The sequence below is a fragment of the Triticum urartu genome, chromosome 7A, assembly GCF_056163025.1.
Source record: "Triticum urartu cultivar PI428250 chromosome 7A, HENAU_Tu73, whole genome shotgun sequence".
Taxonomy (NCBI): Eukaryota; Viridiplantae; Streptophyta; class Magnoliopsida; order Poales; family Poaceae; genus Triticum; species Triticum urartu.
Genome location: NC_141879.1, coordinates 737,983,979 through 738,010,498, shown reverse-complemented (window position 1 = coordinate 738,010,498; position 26,520 = coordinate 737,983,979). Strand labels below are relative to the sequence as shown.

Sequence of the window (26,520 nt, the reverse complement as noted above, 5' to 3'; positions counted from 1 at the left end):
TCTCCACGGGCTCCTGTTCAACCACCCCTCCACGGGCTACTGTTCATCCTGCCCTCCACCGTCTACTGTTCATCCAGCCCTCCACGGGGTGGTCCTGTTCATCCAGCCCTCCGCGGGGTCCTGTTCATCCAGCCCCAACCGGCTCGATCGATCGGGGTCCTGTTCATCCAGAGGCAACACCACGGGGTCCTGTTCATCCACCCCCACCGGAAACTATTCATCCAACCCCCCTCCCCCCACAACGCTCACTGTTCATCCAGGGGCAGCATCGATCGGATTCAGTTAGCAGCAGTAGCGAAGGAATCACTCGATCGGGTTCAGTTAACAGCCATCGATCGATCGCTCGGGTTCAGTAACGCGTAGCCTGCAGTGCAATCGCTCGGGCTCAGTTAGAGCCCAACGCCTCGCTCGGGTTCAGTTAGAGCCAACGCCTCGCACACACGCGCGTACGTGTACGAGAGAAACACGCATCGCTCGGCCCCCAACCTCCCACCGTAACAGGGAACTCCCCGAAATTTTCCTCCCCCTCGCTTCTACCACGGTCTTTTCCGTCATGGACGGCCCAAAGAATGTCATGCAGCTCCATCTCCGGCCCGCCTAGGACGAAAAGCCCATTTTCTGTCATGATTTTTGTCATAGAAGTAGGAGTCCACCACATCTATGATGATACCGGGTTTTGTCACAATTATCATCATAGAATTGTCATATGTATGACAAAAAAAAATTCGTTCGGCCCAAAATGTCACGGATGTGTCTTTTTTTTGTAGTGAAAGATTGGATTATTTTAGGTCTAGGTTTTTTCGGCAAGGAGATGGTGAAAAGAAAAAATATAGACTGGCCAAATGGAGTGTGGTTTGTTGGCCGAAAGACCAGGGAGGCCTCGGTATTCATGACCTGCAGGTCAAGAATGAGGCCCTACTTAGTAAATGGTTGTTCAAACTTCTTACTGAGAAGGGTGTTTGGCAAACCATGCTGCACAATAAGTATATAGGCCAAAAGGCAGTGTCTCGGGTATATTGGAAACCTGGAGAGTCACACTTTTGGGCCGGCCTAATGGCGGCAAAGAAACATCTCTTTCGCTTTGGGTCTTTTGCGATAAAGGACGGTTCAGAGATTCGTTTTTGGGAAGACATCTGGCTAGGTAATGCTAGCCTCCGAGAACAATAGCCAGCCTTATACAACATTGCATGCGATAAGAATAATACTATTGCGTAAGTGCTCAGCTCATCCCCGCCAAATATTTTGTTCAGGCGGGATTTGATTGGCACCCGACTTATGTCACGGAATAATCTATTGTCCTGTCTGGATTCGATTATCCTGACACAAGGTCGTGATGTGTTTCGCTGGAACCTTACTACATCGGGGTCTTTCACAGTAAACTCTATGTAGGTACCACTTAAAGTCAAAATATTCATGTGGTATCTCCGCAGGGGAGTTGTGCTAACAAAAGACAACCTCACACGACGCAACTGGTCGGGAAGTAAGAAGTGTTGTTTTTGTACTCATGACGAGACAATTAAACACCTCTTTTTTCGCTGTAAGTTTGTGCGTTCTACGTGGTCAGCCATCCAAATAGCGTCAAATTTGTATCCGCCCACAAGTGTTGCCAATATTTTTGGTCATTGGCTGGACGATATTTCAAATGCATACAAAACGCTAATAAGGGTGGGAGCGTATGCCTTACTATGGTCGCTTTGGCTATGTAGAAATGATGTTGTTTTTAATGACAAAACTGTTTCTTCTTTGCAGGTTATTTCCCGTTATACGCACTCGCTTCGTACGTGGTGTACGCTACAACGAGCGGAGTACCAACCGCTATTCAAGGCGGTGTGTACGCTATTGAAGCAGGTGGCTATGGAGGTTTTTACCCAACATGGATGGCAGCATAATCTCCGACTCGGTCCACCATCTCTTTCGACATAGGCATAGTGTCGGTCTATGGACTCTACTGTTGCCGAATTGTCGGTCTTTTATCTTTCTGTTAATCGGACTACTGGTGTTTGGCTGTGTGCATCCTAGTTATGCAAAGGCCGGGTGATACTCTTAGTGCTTTGTATCACTTTGATACTACATTTTGAGATAATAAAAGCGCCCTTTATCGAAAAAATATAAATAGTAAGCTGAAATCAGGTGGCGCGCAACAGTCCATAACCCCTCTTAGCTCATTGCAGTTACACGATTTATATATTAATATTTCATTACCTTGTTCAATGAAAACTTGTATTCTCTTGTAGGTTGTTAGTCTGGAATATGTATTAGAGTCAGTAAGATGTGTGGCGCAGGCGGACCTCAAACTTGATGGATCCTTTGCTGATATGATTCTTATTCCAGATACTTGGTTCCAAATAAAATACGAACTTCTGCACCTTTTATATTGACAAATCCTGGGCAGTTAAATTTCTGTGATGGTGGTGCTTTATTTTCTGCACGGAAATCAGAAGAGGAACATGCTCAGTCTGAGGCACATAAATTTTCAGTCGTAGTTCCTACAATTCATCCCAGCATAACAGTTACGAATATGTATTCACTAACTGGGCGAGAGCATCCAAGTATTTCACTGAATGTACGGTTTTATGTGGATTCTTGGCATTTTACTCTACTTAACTTAACTGCAACATTTTTACCAGATCATATATTCATGTTTTTTGGTAGAAATTTTGTGCTAGGAAAATTGTCGCACCTCTGATATCAGGGAATATGAAATGGCCTTTGACTGGTGGGGCTCCTAGTGAAATGTCACTGAAGGAAGATCATGTAGTTGAAAGAATATATATTGCAGGCTATCAAGATGGTTCTGTTAGAATATGTGATACAACTTTTCCTATTCTGATGCCAATGTTTGTCTTGGATGCAAAGGTCACTTATACTGTGTTCTTAGTTGTGTACTGATGACTACTAGATCAATGCAAGAAGACTAAAACTATTTTTACCTCAGGTGTCAGATGTTACTTTGGATGGAGCAAATGCTTCTGTATAATCGCTGGCTCTTTGTTCATTAAACATAACTTTGCTGTTGGCACAACAAAGTGGTCTGGTTAGTTCCCATTCCTACCATTGAAATTTATGGGTCAGTCCAAGTTATTGGTTGTCAGCAGTATACTACAGGAGACTATTCATTGCAAGAAAGAGTGGGATTAATTTAGCTGATGTTGAGTTTGTGTTTTGTCTGATGGGTTTGACATGTTCCCCACTTTACTGGTCAGAGAGGGATCATTCATGATAGACAGGAGGATGGGGATACATGCGCATCCTCTTGAGATTCAAGTAAGTTGAAATTTAGACTCAATTCTTCACAGTGTGGTCTTTCCTGAACAACTCTATTATCTCAATAGTTTTAAGTCTATATGTGGTACTGATGATGTTCTTAAGTTGTAGAATGGCTTATGATTTCTAGCCTATAGCCACGAAGCAACCAATGTTTTTACTGAATGCAATACTATTTTGAAAGAACATGATGCTGCTACTTTAAACCCGTATTGTCTACCGTCTCGTCGCTGAGAGAGAAACCCTTTACTTACATGGCTTTGTTCTATTCTGCTCTAAGATGCTCGAGATTTTGAAAGAACATGATGCTGCTACTTTGAACACGTATTAGAGCATCTCCAGCCGTTCACCCCCCTAGGGGCTAGAAAAAAGCGCCGCCTGGGAACGAACCGGCGATAACTTCGGTGTGGGGGCGATCGGGTTCCCAGCCACCGCCCCCAGGTCGCCACCAGACACCCTTTTTTGAAAAAGGAAATCAGCCAAACACGACACAAAATTTGTCTAACTCGGTGATTTCATTCATATTTGAACAAAAACTAAAAAACATAAATTAAAACTAACTAAAAACGACATTGCTACACAGCTGCCCGCCTTCTACATGCCGAGGAGCCTATAGAACTAGGTGTAGTCGTTGTCGCCGCCGCCATCCCTGCTGCACCCCTGACTCGCGGGGGGTTGGACGGCCCGGGCGCCTCCTCGTCGTCAATGTCGAGGATGACGAAGCCGCCCTCCTTGTGTCTGCGACGCCGAGCTTTGATCTCCTCAAAGGCCCGGCACTGGCGCTCCATCTGCTCGCGGACGTAATCCGCCTTCACCCACTTGAGGGCTCTCTCGTCGGCGGCGGCCATGGCCTCATGCTCCATCTTCACGGGGAGCAAACCCGGCCCGGTCTTGGGCCTGACGAGGCGGTAGGAAGAAGGAGAGGGGCGGCTGCCCTCGTTGATGACGAGGGCCCCGCCGCGGGTGCGGCACCCTAGCGGTGTCTCCTGCGGCTCTGGCTTGACGGTGCATAGCGCCGGCGAACCGGAGGAAAGAGAGTCGGAGCCCGATGACGACGAGGTCATTGTCTCCATTCGTCGCGGCGTCCAGGAACTACTGCGGCGGCGAGAGAAGGACGGGGGCGCCGGGTACTCCCGGCGCGGCGTGTTGCCGGCCTTGATGTGCTCGAGGACAGCTTCGAGGGTGCGGCCGGGCACGCCCCACCATTCGCGCCGCCCGTCGGAGTTGAGCCGGCCGTGGGGCAGGACGCCGTTTGTGGAGGCGACCTGGTCTGCGTGGCGGCGGTCAAAGTACATCGTCCACAGTGTGTGGCTGTCGGAGGCGTACCTCGACTCGTTCCGCTTCTCCTCCGACAGTGACGACCAGATGCGCGCTATCTCGGCGCGCCGTTCAACACCGGTGGGCGCCGGGGGCATCGGGACGCCGCCGGCGCTCAGCCTCAACGACCCCGGCACCCGCATGTCGGGGGGCGCCGGCCTCATAGAGGAGATGTGCCTCGTCCTCACGCAGATGGCGGCGGCCGAAGCTGTTCGTCGCTATGCCGTCGCCTGGGAAGCGCTCGGCCATTGCCTGTCGACGGGGGGAGAGAGGGGGAGAGAGAGGCGTCGGAGAAGTTGGCGACGAGAGGGGCGTCGGTGGCGAGGGCTTGTGCATTCACTGGCGAGGGAGGTTGGCTTTTATAGCCGCGGATCGACGGTGAGAGGGATGCCGCCGTGTGCTGCATGGCGGGAACGGGCGGGACGCGCGTTCCCGCGGCTTCACCGCGCCTCCCGTGAGACATCAATGGAAGGCTGACCGGCGCGGTAGCCATGGCATTGATTCCTACGGGAACCGAAGCGATAAGGACGATGAAGACGGCGAGTCGCTGTCTCGGCGGTCCCATTTCATTTCGCGCCAAAAAATGTTTTCCCCGGCGCCCCCAGGCGCCTCCCTGCGCGCCGGATTCAGCCTGGGTCCGCCGTGCCAAAATTGGCTCGAGCCGGCGAAATGTGGGCTTCTGGGGGCGCAACTAGGTCGATTTCTCGGCGCCGACGACAAAATAGGGCCTTGGGGGGCTTGTTGGGGGCGCGGCTGGTGATGCTCTTATCTAACATGTTGTCACGTGCGAGGCTGTGCCTGCTTTCAGGCTTTGTTCTATTCTGCTCTAAGATGCTCGACGGAAATGATTCCTCATCTGAGCCATCAACAACATGCTTAGTGCATTGTCTTTTGACATTAGGGAGTACTATTGGCTCGATATCTATAAGATAAACGAGATCTGCAGATACAAGACACTAAGACAGAAGAATACTCACATGCTGCAGCTAACAAATTTAGCATTTATCACGAGCAAAATCCCTTCATGGCTTGTTGATTGGGTTCCTGCGAAAGGGGGTTATCTTATTGGAAATCTACAGCCAGCTCACATGGGTTTTAGGTTCATCTTACTTGGCAACCTTTGGGCCATATCTTCGTCTCTAACTATTCCAACACAAGCCGATGGAATACTTGGCCTTATTGAAGAGAAATGGAATGATCTTGTAGCAAATACAGATTCACTTATTCAGCATATATCTGTCTTGCTCCTCCTTCTGCAGTAAACCTTTTGGTTAAGTTTTGCAATCATCACCTCATATTCTGCCTTGAAATATTATCTCTATTTGATCAAATTGCATGAATCTGTAGACACCATAGGCATCTTAGAATTGACAGTGTTGTGCATGACTACACGTTGTTGCAAAAAATATTCCTGCAATTGATACTAGCTCTATCTATTTGTTGTTTCCATGTAGTTGCAAGTGCGCTGTTTTCAAGCTTCGATGTTTAGGGATCTAGCATTGGTTGTGTTTTTTTGCGGCTTTGCAGAGGTGTCGTTGTCGGTGGTCGAGCTGCTGATGCAGAAGATTCATAGAGAGATTTGTCGGGTGAATGCTGGCAACCTCCCTGCCAGGGCCGGACCTGGGCCATGGCGAGGAGTGCGACGGCCTAGGACCCAGCCTCAGCAGGGGCCCATATATCTCTAGAAAAATAGACTACTACACAAGAGAAACAGGTCTGGCCCATTACAAAGGAAAAAATTCACGCACGAACTGATTCCTTCGCTGGCTCCTTGAATCACGCCCTCGTTCGTTTCCGTTCTCCGTCTTCTTTCCCAATTAATTGCCCCCAAATTCCTAAGAGGCGCCCCAATTCCCAAAGTTAATCAATGAATTTCTTTGGTTCCTCGCATCCTGTAAACTGCCCCAAAATCAGAATTTCTTTGGTTCCTCGCTGCCCCAAAGGACCCCGACGGACGTTGGCCAGCCGGTGACACATCCTTGTCCTGGGCCCCTGGGAAGAACGTGAGAGCAGCAACCTACACCATGGCCGTCCATCGACAGAGTCGTGGTCAGTGTCTGAGGGTAGGCGATGCAGACGTGAAGTCCAGGCACTGTTCAAGCGAAGCAATCAAGCCATTGCTCCTCCAGGTAATTTTTAGATCTCAATTCTTTGATCTTTGCCTGTTTATTTCTGTTATGATGAGTTGACGTAATAATCAAAATTCATGATAAGCCATTGCTGATGTTTAACCTACTTGATTGCTCTATTTTTGTTCAAATTGCAGTCATGTAAATTATGCAGGTCGTGTCCTTGCATGAATTTTGATTATTGGATGGATGGGGCATAGAATTTCTTCTAATTTAGTCCAAAACCAAGATTTTGGAATTCAGGTGCTCTCTCCTTTTTTGTTTGTCATAAAGATCCAAAAAAGCAATTATCATCGGTTGTGAGAAAAATAAAGGATCTAAGTTGTAAATCAATTAGTTTAATTTGGAAACGGTGCTAAGTCCTTCACTGGAAAAAAAATGAGTATATTATAAGGGCCCATTATATGAAACTCGCACAAGGGCCTCTAAGATGCTAGGGCCGGCCCTGCTCCCTGCCGTCCAGCAGGAGGTTCGGTCTTGTGCTATCATGTTCCACTTGGTTTGCAGTATCTATGCTCTTTGCATTAAGATTGGTTAAATATGGCCATACTGATGTGTGAAAATGTGCATGATCCTTTTATATTAAAAACTTGTAGATTTATTCAATGGTAGGTAACATACAAGTGGTGGCTGGCCCTTTCTATATTGTTAGCTTTACAAAATTGTGGAAGCTACCCCGTACTCCTATTTTCAACTGGATATAGTTCAATTTTTTTTCTATTTCGAATAGTTCTAAACATGTTCCTCAATTTCTATAAGCAAATGAAGAAGATAACATTTGTTTATTCTTTGGATTGAAATACGTCTCTTTGTGTAATTGTGCTGATGAAACTTTAAGCTTTCTTGCTTTTACCTTAGTCTTGCTCAATATTGTGTTAAACTTTGGAAGTTCTAATTACCTGCAAGAATCTGCTCCTGATACTTCTTTCTAGGGCGTGTATTTGTGGTGATCAACATTAAGCTTTCTTGCTCTTGCTGGGGGCAACTAAGAGCTCTTCACTGTTAGTGTCCATTTATTCATTCTCCACCTTGGATGATCAATATAGTGCGAATTTGGTTTTCTACTATGTCAATCTGTCAAGTATATTAAAACTTTGGGATATGAGTTCTGATGACATGCCATATTGGTGTTTGACTGTGGAGTAAATCGTAAAAGATTTCTTAAGACTTTCTAATTCTTTAGGTCACAAATTAAAATTATGTGTTCCTGTTTTCGTTTCTGTTTTATTCATTTCGCTCTGAAAAGTAATCAGCCTAACATGAGATCGCATGTCATCTGATGTTGCAATCAATCAAGCTATGGTAGCTTGCGCTGATTTTCCGTATGCCGTCTGGTAGATGAAATTCTTTTTGTTCTATGGGCACAGCAGATCCAGTGCACCTACTTGAAGGTGACTTTCTTTCAGCAAACACTAGCTTAGAAATGGATGTTGATTGCCGATTAACTTACTTTCAGAAAAAAACGAAATATTAGTAGATTCGTAACTGTTCTTTTTCTTGGTATCCAAAAAATTGCAACTGATTTTTAGGCCATTTAGGATTTCCTAAATTCTATCGTTTCCCTTAAATCGTGGTACATAATTGGAGTTGTGCATTTTTCATTTTGTCCCAACCAATGTTGCTTTCCTGTTAATCATAAAATATTTTACTTGGTGGCTGACTCAAAGCTTCTTTGCTGTCATTTTTGGATTCATCATCGCGAACAAGACCAGATCAGTGGAGTAGTCTCTGTCGAAAGATATAACAAATAATAAGCCCTATAACTACAAACTTATTGTATGGACTATAAGAACATGGGAAATGCAAGGGAGCATCAATGATAATTAACATTACAAGTGGTCCTTTTGGTTCAGATTGTAGAAGCCATACACGATGTTACCCTGTTGTTCAGGTTCTATTAAAAGAATAAAGTTTCATGATATATTAGTGTGTTTCTTATGATTGTGTCATACTTCCATGTTTTACTGCTTCTGATACACATGCTTTCTTCAGCTTAGTCCTACTGCCCGACTGAGCATTTAAGCTGCTTATAATGTTATTTGTCACTTGCGTCTGCATATGTCCTAGCGAGGACCCAAAAGACAAGCGGAATGGGCGTTGACCAACCTGGCACCTCGCAGGGTCTCCTCATTTCATCCAAAGTGCATCAACTGGATTAGTGCGTCCAATCACGCAAAGGAGGCGTGCCAAGGGCGCACCCCAACCACTAGTAAAAACCATGTGCTACGCTGCTGCCATACTGTGACCATTGGAAATGGTGAGTATTGCATGCCGCTTACTCACCACCCCCTCCAAGAAAGCATCGTTCCAATTATAAGCCATGAGACGCAAAAAGATGGGTAGACTTCATAGCCTCCATTCTCCACAGCCCATGTCTGAATGGTCATGAGTTATGTGTTGCTTTTCCTTTGACATGTGATTTGTTCCTTGCTCTTCTTAAGGGTAATGCACATTGTATTTAAATGCTATGGAATATAGTGTTTGAATTACACAAAAAAATTAAAATTGTGCAACTTTTAAAAAAAATGCCACGTGCATTTTCTTGAAACATGTGAACATTTTCCTAATGTCAGACTTTTTTTTGATACAAACATTTTTTAAGGGCAAACCTTTTTATACTACATGAACATTTTTTAAATGTGCCATGAGCACTTTAAAAACTAAGTAAAATATGTTTTTCACAATATATGTATTTAGTTTTTTTTCAAATACAAAAAAAGGAAAAAAAACCAACGTGTGTGACGTCACGCCTGGCTCCCTGTAGGCGAGCTCTGCTTCCCTCTAACTCATCCATCTCAGCACCGTGACTCCTCATGTCCTGCCTCCTGCATTACCGCTTGAGCTCTCTCACCTCCGTACACCGAAACCTCACGCTATGGCCTCCAGCTCCATCTCTCCTCCTGTCCTGGCCGCGGACAAGCACAACCCTGAAACGGCTTGACCCTCCGCCCTGGCGTTGCTTCACTCACTCAAACAAGTTCACTAATAGAAAAAGGGTCAAATGTGCGACACATTAGTCCCGGTTTGTAACAGAACCGGCACTAATGTGTCCATTAGTGCCGGTTCCAACGGCTAGGCGGGAGGAGCTCTTTAGTACCGGTTCGTGGCGAACCTTTAGCACCGGTTCGTGCCACGAACCGGTACTAATGAGAGTGGTGGCAGAATGTTGTCAGAGTGGGGCCCCTCCAGCATCTTTACTACCGTTCGTGCCACGAACCGGTACTAAAGATCGTCCTATATAAACCCTTCGTCCACCAGCACTCTGTTCTTCCCCCTTTCCCCTCTCCCTCTCCTCCATTCTTCCCTTCTTCCTCTCGAGTTCATCACAAAATTTGCCCCAAATTTGTCAAGATTTGTAGGCCCCCATCCATTTAAATGATCACAAAGGTTAGCAACTTTGTCATTTCATCTCTCATTGCTAGATTAGCTCTTGCATTGGTTTATATAGTGATTAATTGTGGGTTTTAGTAATTTGGGATGAATTATATGTGGTAGTATTTGATTTATATGCAAATTAAGGTCAAAATAACACTTAGTTTGTATATGTAGGTGTGGTTTACTTAGTGCCTTCTAAATCTTTGTCGTAACCATCGTCGATCGCCCGCACCGTCCCGTCGCCGTCACCACCTTGTGGTGAGCCTCTTGTTCATGAAATCTATCTATCTATCTTCTATCTATCTATTATATAGTTAAAACGATAGAAAAGTAATGGTCCAGATTAAGTAATAGTTAGCGAACGGCCCAGATTACCTAGAGTCTTTTTTTTAGCGGTTACCTAGAGTTGTACGTGCCATAAGGATGCAGATTTTCGTTTTGGAAAAAGAAGACCGAAGACATGTACAGGCGTGTATGTTTAGGACAAGTACACGGAGACTTCAGATTTCCTAGCGTTGTACGGCTCGGACATACGTGCCAAAGGATGCGGCTATTCTCAAAAAAAAAAAAAAAGGATGCAGCGATTTGGAAGTGAGACTGAAGACATGTACTGTGTACTGCACGTGTTTAGGGGAAAGGAAAAGATGCATCCATGCATTGAAGTGGTCTCTTTCCCACATTGTGATAACATGCATGCGCACAACAGTGATATATCTCAAGCGACAAGTCTAGGAAGTATGCAGTTAAAAAAAAGTATAGCAGTGCGCAATGCACGTGACCCAGATTTCAAGCAACAAGAAGGAAGAAAAAAAAACTAATCATCATGGGAAATATAGGATTTTTTTACCATTGCAGACTTTGCCGCTCGAGTGATTTTTTAAGCTAATATAAAAAGGATAAAATAAAGAATACATACTACTAATCTAGCCAAGTTGTATCTTCTATTTTGAATCCAAAAAGATAAAATATCGCATGAGTATGTGAGTCAGCGACATGTCAGATTAGTACACGCTCTATATTTTGAGTGAAAAAGGACTACGGGAGTAGAGCACATAAGCAGGTTCTACCCACAAGCAAAAAGTTACTCCCTCCGATTTAAAATAAGTGTGGTACTTACACTAAATATGCAAGCTGTATGTAAATACGTGGCTCATACACTTCTAAGCAGAGATCTCTTTCATTGGTCCAAATGGGATTTAAATTATCTACTCGCATGCTTCTATAACCAGGATATTTGTTTGATCTACAATGAGATTTTTTTTTACAAATGCATTGTAGATAGAACACTTAACTATTTTATAGATAAAAGAAGGCAACTAAGTTCAGAGTAATAACAAAATATGATTAGTGTTTTGTATCCCGTACAAACACTATATGAAGATCATAAATAGGAGTAACCAAATTGGATTTGTGGAAGAAATTCAACTTAAAATCAAATATAGAATATAAATTAAAATGTAATTAACAAATATAGATCCATTTAATAATATGTATCAAAAGACGGTGACAGGGGCTCGATGTCAACATGTCATGCCAGTGTATCAACATGCATATAGTTCTTAGATATATCAACATGCACAAGTCTGGTAATTTAAAATAAATGGCGAACCTAATGCAATATATCCCGCGCATTTAGGAGTATAACCTGTTTTTAAAATTTGTGCAATGCATACCAAATTAACGTTCAGATTTAATTACGAGGAAAGTTCCTCTGAAAATTATAGCAGCGAAGATAGATGGAAAGGATGAGGAGTAAAATAGAAAAGGTCAAAGATTATTATAAAATATTTGGTTTTGAATGAATGGATGCGAGTCCCAATGCCATCAGTCTACCATTATTGTTGTTAGACAACAAAATAGCATTGTCAAAAATGTAATGCATACTCCATTAAATACCCAAGAATGCATTCGTTTTTACAATCACTTTTTATATTCTGAACTATTTTGATGCTAATACAACATTGAAATATAGATCAAATGACAGTTTGGAATATAAATCTAGCCGCGCAAATGCGCGGGTCACCCTGCTAGTTTTATATAAAAAAATTGATGTTTGTGTGATTTGGATATATAGTTACTCGTATAATTATCTTACCCGTACGTTGTTTGTTATACATAGTGCCATGGTTTTGATATCCGTCCCCGTGGGCCCTCTCCCTTGTTATGATTCGGATGTGGTATATTCTCTTTTAAAACTATTTGTTGCATTTCGTGTTTATGACAAATTATGCCCATCAAGCTGACATAGATATTTGTATGTAGGAGTTAGTTGAACCGGAAATTCCAACCGACCCTATTGTCGAGAGGTTAAATTTAGTTGAAAGAGAAAACGAGGATTTGAAAGAAAAATTGAAAAGAATTGAGGGGGAGAAGATGGAATTGGAGTTGTATGTTGCCGATGTCGTCGATGATCACAAGATTAAGATGGAGAAAATGCGCTTGAAGATTAGAAAGATTAGAAAATATGCCATTCATAATGAGGCTTGGGATCATTATGCTGTTGGATCAATTGTTACCTTAGTTGCGATCTTGATCGCATTTGTTGTTGCATTTAAATTCTTTAGCTAGAGAGTTATTTGTTTGTTGCATTTAAGTGTTGTATGAACTTTATGTATTGTATTAATTTGGTGTTTTCGGTGTTGTGTATTGAAGATGAGCCGGCAATGGATGTACGATGACCGATGCTCTCCCGAGTTCATTAATGGCGTGCATACTTTTCTGCTTGCGGCTGAGGCAAACAAGCGGGCGGATGGTTTTATGCCTTGTCCATGTGCTGGCTGTAAGAATGGTCACAATTACTCTACGTCAAGAACCATTCACGTCCACTTGTTTGAGTTTGGTTTCATGCCCCACTATAATGTTTGGACCAAGCATGGATAAAAGAGGGGTTATGATGGAAGACAATGAAGAAGAAGAGGACGACGACAGCTATTCTGGCCATGGGTTCCCTGAATACAATGATACAACAATGAGGGAAGAAGCTGAGCCGGTAATGCGGGAAGAAGCTGAGCCGGCAATGCGGGAAGAAGCTGAAGAAGAGGCATCGGATGAGCCCGTTGATGATCTAGGTCGGGCCATTGCCGATGCAAAGAGAAACTGCACAAGTGATTTGGAGAAGAAGAAGTTGCAGCGCATGTTAGAGGATCACAAAAAATTGTTGTACCCGAATTGCGTAGGTGACAAGAAAAAGTTGGGCACCACACTGGAATTGCTACAATGGAAGGCAGAGAATGGTGTATCTGACAAGGGATTTGAAAAGTTGCTGGTAATGATAAAGAATATGTTTCCAAAGGACAACGAATTGCCCGAGAGTACGTACGAAGCAAAGAAGGTTGTTTGCCCTCTAGGGTTAGAGGTGCAGAAGATACATGCATGTCCTAATGATTGCATCCTCTACCGCGGTGAGTACGAGGATTTGAACGCTTGCCCGGTATGGGGCGCATTGCGCTATAAGATCAGCCGCGATGACCCTGGTGATGTCGAGGGCGAGCGCCCTAGGAAGAAGATTCCTGCCAAGGTGATGTGGTGTGCTCCTATAATACCACAGTTGAAACGTTTGTTCCAAAACAAAGAGCATGCCAAGGCGATGCGTTGGCACAGAGAAGACCGTAAGAAAGACGGAAAGTTGAGAGTACCCGCTGACGGGTCGCAGTGGAGAAAAATCGAAATAAAGTACGGGATGGAGTTTGCAGATGACGCAAGGAACGTATGGTTTGGTCTAAGCGCAGATGGCATTAATCCTTTTGGGGAGCAGAGCAGCAACCATAGCACCTGGCCTGTGACTGCATATTTGTATAACCTTCCTCTTTGGTTGTGCATGAAGCAGAAGTTCATTATGATGCCAGTGCTCATCCAAGGCCCTAAGCAACTCGGCAACGACATTGATGTGTACCTAAGGCCATTAGTTGAAGAACTCTTACAACTGCGGAATGGAACAGGTGTACGTGCGTGGGATGAGCACATGGGGGAAGAATTTGACCTAAAGGTGTTGCTGTTCGTGACCATCAATGATTGGCCTGCTCTCAGTAACCTTTTAGGACAAACAAATAAGGGATACCGCGCATGCACGCACTGTTTGGACGATACCAACAGTATATATTTGGCTAATTGTAAGAAGAATGTGTACCTGGGACATCGTCGATTTCTTCCGAGCAGGCATCCCGTAAGAAAGAAAGGCAAGCATTTCAAAGGTGAGGCGGATCACCGGACGAAGCCTCGCCACCGTACTGGTGCTGATGTACATGATATGGTCAAGGATTTGAAGGTGGTCTTTGGAAAGGGTCCTGGTGGACAACCTGTTCCGAATGACGGTGACGGACGCGCACCCATGTGGAAGAAGAAATCTATATTTTGGGACCTGCCCTATTGGAAAGACCTAGAGGTCTGCTCCGCAATCGACGTGATGCACGTGACGAAGAATCTTTGTGTGACCCTGCTTGGCTTCTTGGGCATGTATGGGAAGACAAAAGATACACATGAGGCACGGGAGGACCAGCAACGTATGCATGGAAAAGACGGCATTTTATTAGGGTCATGCAAGCTACGCTCTTACCAAAGAAGAGAAGGAAATCTTCTTTGAATGCCTGCTTAGTATTAAGGTACCGTCTGGCTTCTCGTCGAATATAAAGGGAATAATAAACATGGCAGAGAAAAATTTCCAGAACCTAAAGTCTCATGACTGCCACGTGATTATGACGCAACTGCTTCCGGTTGCATTGAGGGGGCTTCTACCGGAAAACGTTCGATTAGCCATTGTGAAGCTATGTGCATTCCTCAATGCAATCTATCAGAAGGTAATCGATCCAGAAATCATACCAAGGTTAGAGAATGACTTGGTGCAATGTCTTGTCAGTTTCGAGTTGGTGTTCCCACCATCCTTCTTCAACATTATGACACACGTCCTAGTTCACCTATGCGAAGAGATTAACATTTTGGGTCCTGTATTTCTACACAATATGTTCCCCTTTGAGAGGTTCATGGGAGTCTTAAAGAAATATGTTCATAACCGTGCTAGGCCAGAAGGAAGCATCTCCAAGGGCCATGAAAATGAGGAGGTCATTGAGTTTTGTATTGACTTTATTCCTGACCTTAAGCCGATGGGTGTTCCTGAATCGCGGCATAAGGGCAGACTGGATGGAAAAGGCACGCTAGGAGGGGAACAAATAATATGTATGCACGGACATTCTCTCACTGAAGCACACTACACAGTTCTACAGAATTCCGCCTTGGTGGCTCCGTATATGGATGAACACAAGAATTTGCTACGCTCCAAACACCCGGAGCGGTCTCATGACCGGATTACACGTGAACAAACCAGGATTTTCGCTAGCTGGTTGCAGACACGTACCATGCACGACGCCTCTATTGAAGATGATCTGTACTTGCTGTCCCAGTTACCATCTTCGAATATAATGACTTTCAAAGGGTACGAGATAAATGGTAATACATTTTACACGATCGCCCAAGATAAGAAAAGCACCAACCAAAACAGTGGTGTCCGCTTTGATGCAGAAACCAAGACGGGAAAGGAAACATATTATGGTTATATACATGACATATGGGAACTTGACTATCGACGTGGTTTGAAGATCCCTTTGTTTCGGTGCAAATGGGTCAATATGACACGAGGCGGGGTAACGGAAGACCCGCAGTACGGAATGACAATAGTGGATCTCAACAATCTTGCGTATGCAGACGAACCATTCGTGCTAGCCAATGATGTGGCACAGGTTCTCTATGTGAAGGACATGTCTACCAAGCCGAGAAAAAGAAAAGATAAGGAAGCGAACGCATCGTACGATGAGCCAAAGCGGCACATAGTTCTTTCTGGGAAGAGAAACATCGTGGGAGTGGATGACAAGACAGACATGTCAGGAGATTATGAAAAGTTTGATGAAATTGCTCCATTCACAGTGAATATTGACCCGAGCATCCCGTTAAATGATGAAGATTTTCCATGGTTACGGCGCAAAGGGACACACGCGAAGGAAAAGTTTCACACCCAAAGATCTGGGATGTGATCAGGTTCACTATCATCACTTTCTTCTGTGTTCCACACCCAGGAGGGAATCTCTGTAATAGTTAGGGTAGTTATGTGTTTTGGCATTTGAAACGCGAAGAAATTTTATGTGCAAACAAATTCTTTCATGCCTTTACTGATTTTTCAGCTAAAAAGGCATTTCATTTTTTAAATAACCTAATTCTTTCATGCCGTCGCCGCCCCCATCCCCGTCGCCGCCCTCGTCTCCGTCGCCGCCCCGGGCCCGTCCCCGTCGCGCCGTCCCCGCGTCGCTGCCCCCGTCACGCCCTGGCCCGTCGCCTCCCCCGGCCGTCGCCTCGCCGTCGCCGTCGCCCCGCTGTGAGCTCTCCCCCTCTAACCCCTCTCCCTCGCCCCCGGCGGCCACCATGGGCGCCGCCCCTCCCCGAGCCCATACACACACACAAGCATGATGAACACACACACACACACACACATTTCCTTAAGTTAATTAGTATATACGTATTTTGCATGTTTAATTAGTTTATATTTTTTAGATTATTATTTTTTCACCAGTATATATGTATGAATGCATGTTAGATGGATATAATTAGTGTTTAATTAGTATGGAATTTTTTTTATATAATGTTGTTTTTCTGTTTTTTAATGGATGTATAGAAGTTGTTTTTTCTGTTTTTAGTGTTAGATGTTTAATTAGTATGAAATAGCATATAGATTTTTGACATATGCAATGATAGCATAATTAGTGTTACATTTGCATATAGTATTTGTTGTCGACGATGCCCGGCCCGCATCCTCGCCGTTGACCCGTTCGCGACGACGTCCTGCTTCAGAGGACCCATGTCCGAGACTGGGCTCCGCCGGGCTGGCACTGGGAGGTGCTACCTTCAGGGGCGCGACGCTTGGTGAGGAACCCGGCCCCGGGTCACGTCGTCGACCCTCATCTCCTTTGGTGGCGTTCGCGTGGGCCACTTTCGGTGCGGAGGGAGCCGGCCCTGCTGGAGGTGGTACGTCGCCGTGTCAGGGAGGAGGACGAGCACGTCCATCGCTAAATGGCTGCTATGGACGTCAGGTTCTCCAATACCTAGCAGGTTCTTTGGGGAGATCACCCAAGCTATGATCCAGTGATGGTTCCTTCACTTTGGTTGTCCACCGTCTAGATTACTCTCTAGTATTCGATCTTTATTAGCTAGCTAGATAGCCAGTGATGTACTCGATATATAATATTCGAGATGATTTATTCGAGATTATATATATTATTCGATACGATGTATTCGAGATTATATCTATTATTCGAGACGACGTATTCGAGATTATATTCGATGATGCTTATTATGTACTATGATTGATTCAGTTTTTCCTTATTAATTGATTGCATTCATGCATTGTAATTTGAATATATTTCTTTTGGATTAGTTAAATAAAACCTATGGCGGACAATACCGGCATAGAGGGAGAAGAGGCCTTGTTCAATATCATACGCAATCCTCGCGGGCCAGATGATGATCAGAATGAAGAAGATTATGACGGCTCCGAATATCTAAACAACACCAGGGAGGGTGATATGATATTCGATTGCGACGACCGAAATGATGAAGTCATGAACTATGAACATGACGAAGAAAATGTTGATCTTGAAACAACAAAGACCGGCGAGGTATATTTATATAAGCAGGCATCTGGTGATCATCACATGTTTTAAATGACTTGAAGATATATATTAACGAGTCGATCTTTCTTCTTTCAGCCATCCGGATCGGGCAAATCTTCAGGCAATAGGACAGTACGAGGCCTGAACAAAAAGTTAAAGGAGGGTGTAAAGTACAATATCGAGGCCATCAAACCTAATGGCGAACCATTAGCGCCTATGAAGATTGCGGACAAGTTCATTCGTCAGTGCGGAGTTCTTGTGAAGGACCAACTCTCGATCTCCCATCAAGAATGGAGAGAGCCAGCAAAGCCATGTCCGGATCTTACTTTTGTCGAAGACAGAGAAAAACTTCTGCTTTGGGAAACGCTCATGGAACATTTCACCCTACCAGATCATTTCACAGATGCAGATGTGGAGAAAGTCAAGGACGCTGCTCTTAGGAAGATGGCGGTTGCATTCAACAACCACAAGAATCGTGTATGGGACCAGTACGTCAAAGGAGGAAAGAAGACTCTAGTATTCAAGGGAACACTAGAGAAGCACAGTGCTCATTGGGACGATTTCATGAAATTCAAGGAATCGGAATTATCTAAGGAACGGTCGAGAATAAACAAGGTCAATGCCGCAAAAAAGGATAAGTTCCATAAGCTGGGGCCACGTGGCTATGCGGTAGGATTGCCTAAGTGGGATAAGTCTGAGAAAGAGATGGAGGATGCAGGTGTCACTCCAGAAACATTGAGCTGGTCCCCCAGGTGCAGAACTTGGTTCTATGCGCATGGGGGGAGTTGGACCCGAAGACAGGCAAAGTTTCGAAGAAGGCATGTCTGGACGGAGCCGAAGATAAGCTACTTGTTGCAATAGAAGAGGCTCGATCGGGGGTGTTCGAGCCCAACAGAGAGAACGACGAGCTTACGCATGCCTTGGGAAATCCTGAACAACCGGGAAGAACATGAGGCAAGGGCGCTATTCCGTGGTATGAGGGGTTTTCGGACTGGAACGCCGACTACAGAACTCATGCGAGAAAGAAGATTGCGGAGAGAAGAAGAGGAAGATGGAGGAGGAGTAGAGGAAGCTAGACTATGAACGCCTTCAAGGCCTAGAATCAGCGCACGCGAACTTGGCAGTCAAATTCCAGCGGCAGTAGGAGCAGATCGACTCACTTAGCCAGCAAAGGGGGTCTCAGCAGCTGCAGCAGCTAGCAGATGATCCGGCATTGGATAGCATCGTCCCATCCATGCCGAGAAGCAGCGTGGGTTCCACCCCGGGCGACGCATTGCTGGATAGCTACCCAGTGAATGACATCATGGAGAACACTAACTGCGAGCTACATTTCAAAATGAAGAATATATCCATGAAGGTCGCGGACGCCGTTGCTTTTACAAATCCCCCCGAGGCAACCTTCCATTGCAACCTGATTCCAGCGGGCTATGCTCGTGTCTTGGTTGATGAGGTGGTGGACCAATATTCAGGGCTAGAGCTTGACAATCCTGGAGGTGACGAGGAGCACACACTGGGAGAGGCCAACCATCGTATCATCCTATGGAGCAAGGGTTACATCATCTTTCGAAGGCCACCGACACCGCGTCATCTGACTCCTCGTCGAAGTCCGCCACCGAGTCAGCAGACTCCCACTCCTCCAAGTCCACCAACGCGTCAGGCCACTCCTCCTCCAAGTCCGGCACAGCTTCAGGCCACTCCTCCTCCTCCAAGTCCGGCAAAGCGTAAGGCCACTCCTCCTCCAAGTCCGGCACAACTTCAGGCCACTCCTCCTCCTCTAACTCAGCCATGTCAGTCGTCTTCGCGGCCTCAGCAATCACGGAAGAGAGCCGCCTCAGCTATGGTGCGTAGCGGTACATGTCGAGGAAGTACTGGAGGTACAGGCGGAGGCAAGTGATTTCAATATGGTCCAAGCAGCCTCGCGCCTCTTCCGCAGAGGCCTTATGACAAGTCCGAGGAGGAAAACGCAGCCATATCGAAGGCCGAGGTGGAAGCCCATTTTGCACCGATACCGCCACCGCCGCTAAGGGATAAAGTGCCTGAGGAAAAGATTGACCACTTCATTCGTATGGCTAGAGCACCAGCTCCCAAGCCTGTTGACACGGACTATGAGCGCCACCTTAGGAAGTTAAATCGAGCATGTCTACAGAAAGAGGCGAGCTCGAGCTCGAGCAAATCAGCTGGCAAAAGGAGCGGTAAAACCGTTCCCCAGCTAGGAGAACAGGAGGCGCAATCAATCCCCCCGCTTGTTGTGCCAACAACACATGAGAGTACGCGCGCCCAATATTATTGTGGGCAAACCGTTAACGTTCCCGGGCTGGGCGATGTGGTAATAACCGAGGAGCATATTGAGCGGGCTAAAAGGCTCATGATCACTGTTGGACAACTCCTCGATATCGAGCCCATGTCTCTGATTAGAGAGGAGGAAATAAAACAGAAATATGTCCGGGGCCAACCTTTGGTCGAGCCAGACGAGGTCAAGAAGCTCCCAACGAGAATGTATGAATTGCATCAATGGTACATGGACATTACCAAGATTTCCAATCGAGAGTCCCTCATGGTGAATGTCAAGAAGGATCATTACTACCATGAGAAAGCTGTGTCCGTTGAGTATTCAGAACTATTTCAGTTATTCAATCAAGACGCACTCGACAAATCTATCGTTAGTTGCTATTGTCTGTAAGTGATTTCTTTCTGCAATTTAAGTCTCAAGCTAGCTGTAGTGATCATTTTGATCAATCATTACCTGTAATTATCCTCACTATATTCTTTTCTGTGGTATTATGCAGGATGAAGATTTATGAAATGAAAAAAGGTGGACGCTATGGCATTGGGTTCATTGACCCAAATACCATTAATGAATACACATGGAAATTAGATCCATATTATGAAAAAAGTGTAGAGGAAAGCATGCTAGAGTTCTTCAAGTGCCTCAATACCAATGAAGATATACTACTTTCTTACAACTTCGAGTGAGTCACACTGTCTTGTACTACAAATTCTATTTTTTCCTACTAGCTAGCTACATGTTTTTGCTTACATATGCCCGCTTAATTAAGACATGCAAACGTGTGTGCATGCAGATTTCACTGGATCTTGTTAATCATTAAAGTTGATGAAGGAACAGTTGAAATACTTGACTCACTACTTAAAAAAGCAAGTGACTACACCATCTTGAAGGGGATAGTCAACAGGTAATTTCAATCATTATTAACTATATCTCGGCCTATTTAATTAGTTCGGCATTTCCTGATAACAACTATTTAATAACCCATTTATTCATTTTCTTTGTCGGCGGGCAGGGCTTGGGCAAAGTTCATCAGCGTCACTCCAGGCCAATGGAAACGAAATCTGAAATGGTATCGACCCAAGGTAAGTAATTAAGTTGTACTAGCTAGCTGCCATCTCTTTAATTATCATGCTTGATTAATTATTATCTGATAAAATTTCATTCTCGTAAAGGCTCTGAAGCAGGCGCCGGGGAATAATCTGTGTACATACTACGTTTGCGAGAACATTCGCATGATGGCGTCTGAAAGGAGCAGATCTCAAAGACAGGAGTGGGTACGTTTGTCAGAACACTATTCACAATTTTTACACCATTATCGATATCTAGTCACACAACTAATACACATGCATATTGATCTCCTTCTTAACAGTTCAAAGAGGTGCGGGAGCAGCTCCTAGCAGAGGACCGCATAGAAGCAATTCAAGAGGAAATAGCGAGATTTTTGCTCGACCAGGTCATAGATCCCAAAAGAGAATACTTTTACCCGCTACCGTCCCCATGAACCACTTCCAATTGTCATCGTGCTCCAAAGGCACCAATTAGGCTAATGCCACTGGCTCCGAAGGCAACAATTAGGAGGAATTGTATATATCTACCTAATTGTATACATATATACATGTGTGTATATATGTGTGAATTAATGGTGGTTATGAGACATTCGATGATATATATATACGATCGGTTCTACTAGAAATTCTATTTATATATATGCATAAAATGTACAATATGTAGCATCATAAAATACCAGCAAACGAAAAAGAATTAAATGGAAAACACAAAATTAAATAAAAAACAAATCATAAACCCAACCCCCCAACCTTTTAATACCGCTTGGTGTCACCAACCGGTACTAAAGAACTCCCTGCCCCCGGAGCTGGCTCGTGCCACGTGATTGCCCTTTAGCACCGGTTCGTGCTGAACCGGTACTAAAGGGGGACCTTTAGTGCCCACACTTTAGTACCGGTTACCGAACCGGAACTAAAGGGCCTTACGAACCGGTGCTATTGCCCGATTCTGCACTAGTGGTTGCTGCTCTGAGTTGACATGCTCCTTCTCCGCCACCTTATTCCCTAATATAGGTGAGCAATCGCCTCCGAATTGGCCGCCGTCTCCTCTCACTCCCTGGGTGCGCCCTCTTGATTTTCTCTCTCCACTTGCAGCTGGCCCAAAGCAAGTTAATTAAAGGCGACAGAACACGCTTACTATGCGCACCGCCGGATGGAAATACTAGAGACAAGTTTGATAATAAAAAAGTGGATGGGCGATCTCGTGCTCTCCTCCATGGCCATCCACCAAGCCGTCCTCATCCATTAGCCACCGGCGGTATCCCTTAGCACACAACCTCCTCGTCCCATCTTTTGTCTCGTCGCCTCCTGAGGAAGTCGTGGGTGAAGCCGCATGACTACCAACGACTGCGGGGGCGAGGAGGTTCCTCGGGAGTGGAGGCCCTGGTTACAGCGCGCCGTCCGGCTGGATCGACCGATGATCGTAGGGTCCTCGTGTGGCCCTCTCGTTTCTGGCGAGTGGTGGTACTGCGGAGAGTCATGGAATACCTCGACTTGTCAGGTGGCCATGGGCGGTGGCTGTTGGCCTGTTGCCTCCATGGCTTGTGATGGGCGTGCCCTGGTGGGCTATCCTGCTTGGTGATGGTTGTTAGTGGTGGGCCGCGGATCTAGATCCCGTCCAGTTTCGTCATCGTTGTGCAGCAGATCTATGCGAATTAGAGGCGATTGTATGAATTTCGTCATCGTCCATGACGCTGGTGCCCATCACCAACAACCATTTTCTTGAAACGTCTGAACATTTTTTAATGACAGACTTTTTTTGATACAAACATTTTTTATGAGCAAACCTGTTTTACACTACATGAACATTTTTTCAAATGTGCCATGAGCACTTTTAAAAACTAACTAAAATATTTTCTCACAATATATGTATTTAGTATTTTTTCAAATATAAAAAAAAGTAAAAGGAAAAAACAACATGTGTGACGTCCTTGTAGGCGAGCTCTTCTTCCGTCCGCCGGCACTGAAAAAGTGCTCCTGGGGGCTTCTTGGGGGGACGGGTGGGGGTTTCTTGGGGGGACGGGTGGGGGTTTCTTGGGGGGACGGGTGGATATGCTCTAACTCATCCATCTCAGCACCGTGACTCCTCATGTGATTCGCCGTGTGGAGGACACTCTGCAACCCCGTGATTCTCAAGCGTGATGTCCTGCCCCAGCCTCAGAAGCAACACAACACCATAGTCGGTTTCTACTGCCACCACTCAACTAGTGAATATAGGGTGATTTGGGTCTCATAGTCACTTGACTTGTCTAAATCCATCTTATACATCCTCACAGTGGGATCCGAGAAGCCCAGGCATGTCAGAGTCATAATGCCGCCAGTCTCATCGCCATTGGTGGAACAGAAGTTACTGAATGAGCTGTAATTTTCATCCAACCGTCCACTGCGGGTCCACCATCGTGGCAGCCTGCACCGTTGTGCCTATGGTGCCATCAGCGTTGTGGGAGTCAGCAGAGTCTTTATTGTGTTCGACACAGAAGCGGAGTCATTCCAATGGATGTGCGGTCCCACCCAGCGGTACCATCATGGAAAGTTGTTCAACATGGAAGGGACGCTTGCTTTCTGGGGCGGTTCGACTCCCAGGCTCCCTTCCATTGATATCTGGGCAATGCAGGATTACGAGGCTGATATATGGGTTTTCAAGACATGGTTGACTTGTTCAACGATATTGTTGTGCTAAACGAGCGTGAGCTGCTGATCGTTTTCAACTCAAATCATATGGTACGCTGCGATATTGATGGCAAGTTCTTAAGTATTGTGAAGATGAGGAGCCTCCATTCTCCATTGCAGAGAGCATGTTTGAATGGTCATGACTCCGGTTTTTCTTTTCCCTTGGCATGCCTTTTGTTCGTAGCTCTTCTTATTTGTGCCGGTCTAACATGTCATTTCGGATGGTAGCGGTGGCACCCACGTTGTCATCATTTGGTGCTTCTTATGATGTCTTGATCATCTTGTTAGTGTTCTCAACTGTGTGATGAAGACAACTTATTCGCAACTCACATTTGGAAGGATCCTCGTCCTGCTCTTGAGGTATAACTAATTTAAGGATGTGATGCGGGTCATTTTGCTATTGTCGAGCCGCCAACATCCCCCAAGTTGTGGAAACGTAGCATTCTCGAGGAAGTTTGTCGTCCTCGTTCTTCCAGCAATGACTCAAGTGGTGATAAGGAACGGTGGCCAAGGAGAAGTGGTATCTGCAAAGTATTTTGCACCCGTGGTTTTTGAAGATAGGCTGAATAACCGTGATAGTGAAGAGATGGAAGAGAGCAGTTCGTATGGCAACTGGAGATTCGGACACAAGGGTCGGCGGGGATGGCGATCAAGATGAAGGGGTGGACAGTTCAGATGGCAACAAGAATCCTGATATAACCAGTAGGAGGAGCAGGACGTGCGAGAAATTTCAGGCCATCACATGACACGTGGCAGGCCCTGACATTTTTTGGGCCTGCCTACCATATTTGATACATTTATTGTATTTCTAGGGTTTCAATGCGGGAAATTCCATATCTAGAACGACAAGTACTTGAAATCATGGCCAGAAGTGGTTTCGAAAAGCCTATATGTTGTCTGAGCAACATGCATAGGCACAGGCCCGACCCTGATGGGGGGCAGGGGGGTGGCCGCCCCGGGCCCCCGAGATGGATGGGGCCCCCAGGTAAGTGTGCTTCTCTATTTCAAGCCTGCAGTTATAAAAAGTGGAATTTGAAGACATGAAGAGATTTCATTTACGATCTGATGCATCAAGAAAGGGAGAGAGCGGAGCAACACACCAAACAATAAACAGAGGATTACTGGCCGAGATATAACACTGAAATTGGAGGTGGGGAAGTCCAAGACAAAACTATGGCCGAGATAACACTCAAAAATTAAGACTTGGAACTCTCTCGTCATTTAAAAATATACCCGTTTTAATAATTGTATTTATAACCTCATTAAAAATAATGATTACTGAACTCTTGATTCAAGCGGTTGTTAGACTAAGTCTTGTTGTGTCTTTCCACCCGACTGAAGTCGATGGAGTACTATGATGCTAGGAAAGAGAGGTACAACCCTGCCCGAGGTCCTGCCCGAGAAGTTCATTGAGAAAAATACACATAGGTTGTCGCCGAAGGACATCGGCCGCTGCTGTGCCATCACCATGTCATGACGCGGTGTGACATCCACACCCGGATTCCTGCGTCAGCACCACGGCTGCTAGCCATTGCTCCGCATTGTCAATGGCCACAGGCGGCCGACCACCCTCATCATTGTTCGTGATGCTGTTGCCCATCAGCAGCTCGGAACTTCCCTCCGAGGCTTCGAACACCATTCTCAAGATTGTCGCAAAGGCTCCTATGATGGACTCCTTATATTCTCTTGGGGTAACTAGTTGTACATCTGTAACTCGGTTATCCACACCCATGTTCTCTTGTTTACCACGAGTCTATGCACTAGCGTATTTATGGTGCCAGGCACACGATGGGAGGTGGTGGAGACATTATTTTATTCAACATAGAATCATGGTCATTCTGATGGATGTGTGGTCCACCCCATTCATGCCTTGGCGGGAAGTTGTTAGACAATGAGGGTACACTTGCTTTATTAGATGGCTTGACTCCCCGGCTAGCTTCTATCTATATCTGGATGATGCAGGATTACGAGGCTAAAATATGGGCCTTCAAGTGCCGAATTGACCTGTCAATGATGGAGGCATCAAAGACAACTTTATTCAACTTCCTTCAAAAAGGAATGGAATAAGTCAGTATTGCATGTTGCTTATTCACCACACCCTCCAAGAGAGTATCATTCCAATTCTAGGCCATGAGATGAAAAACACCAGGGACATTAAGTTTCTGCTCGCTAGCTCTTACGCACCCTCATGAATAGTAAAATAAAAAATAGTAAACAAAATTTAAAAATCTGATTTTTTCTCCATGGGTGCAAATTCCGAACATGCGTGCAAATTTCCATGAAGAAAAAACATGTAAATATGCTTCCGTAGAAAAAACAAAATTGATGGTCCATGTGTTGTTTTTTCATGAAAATTTGTGTGCATGTTGATAATTCGTCAATGTTTGTTCCAAAAACATTCAGGTTTCTAATTTTACTGTTCCCGAGGGTCCATATGAGCTCACGAGTAAACTCTATAACCTTCATTCTCCACAGGACATATCTTAATGGCTATGAGTTCTGTTTTGCTTTTCCCTTGACATGCCTTTTGTTCACGGCTCCTTTAATTGTAAGGTACATTCATTTTGAAGTGGACGGAACATTTTTTACATTATATAACATTTTCCTAAATGCAATGTACATTTTCCTCAAACGAGTGCATAGCTTGGAAATGTCACATAATTCTTTTTGAATGGTACTGACATTTTCTGAAACTTGTGTAAACTTTTTTTTACACAGCATGAAGATTTGCTAAATTTGGGATGAACACTTTAAAATATGAAATA

The 26,520-nt window shown here is 45.0% G+C and overlaps 1 protein-coding gene and 2 pseudogenes across 1 annotated transcript; 2 read left to right on the top strand and 1 right to left on the bottom strand.

The window, feature by feature from the left end:
* Nucleotides 1-24,501, top strand: part of LOC125519559 (uncharacterized) — a 68,017-nt pseudogene extending 43,516 nt beyond the window's left edge.
* On the top strand, nucleotides 1,054-5,843 carry LOC125519553 (neutral/alkaline invertase 1, mitochondrial-like; annotated as a pseudogene).
* Nucleotides 3,840-4,724, bottom strand: LOC147962505 (uncharacterized). Its single transcript, XM_087537658.1, has one exon. It carries the CDS (start codon nucleotides 4,722-4,724, stop codon nucleotides 3,840-3,842), a length of 885 nt encoding a protein of 294 aa, XP_087393784.1.
* Nucleotides 24,502-26,520: the final 2,019 nt, after the last annotated feature.

Coding starts and splice junctions, on each gene's coding strand:
- LOC147962505 (XM_087537658.1), bottom strand. CDS start 4,724: ATGCGGGTGCCGGGGTCGTTGAGGCTGAGCGCCGGCGGCGTCCCGATG.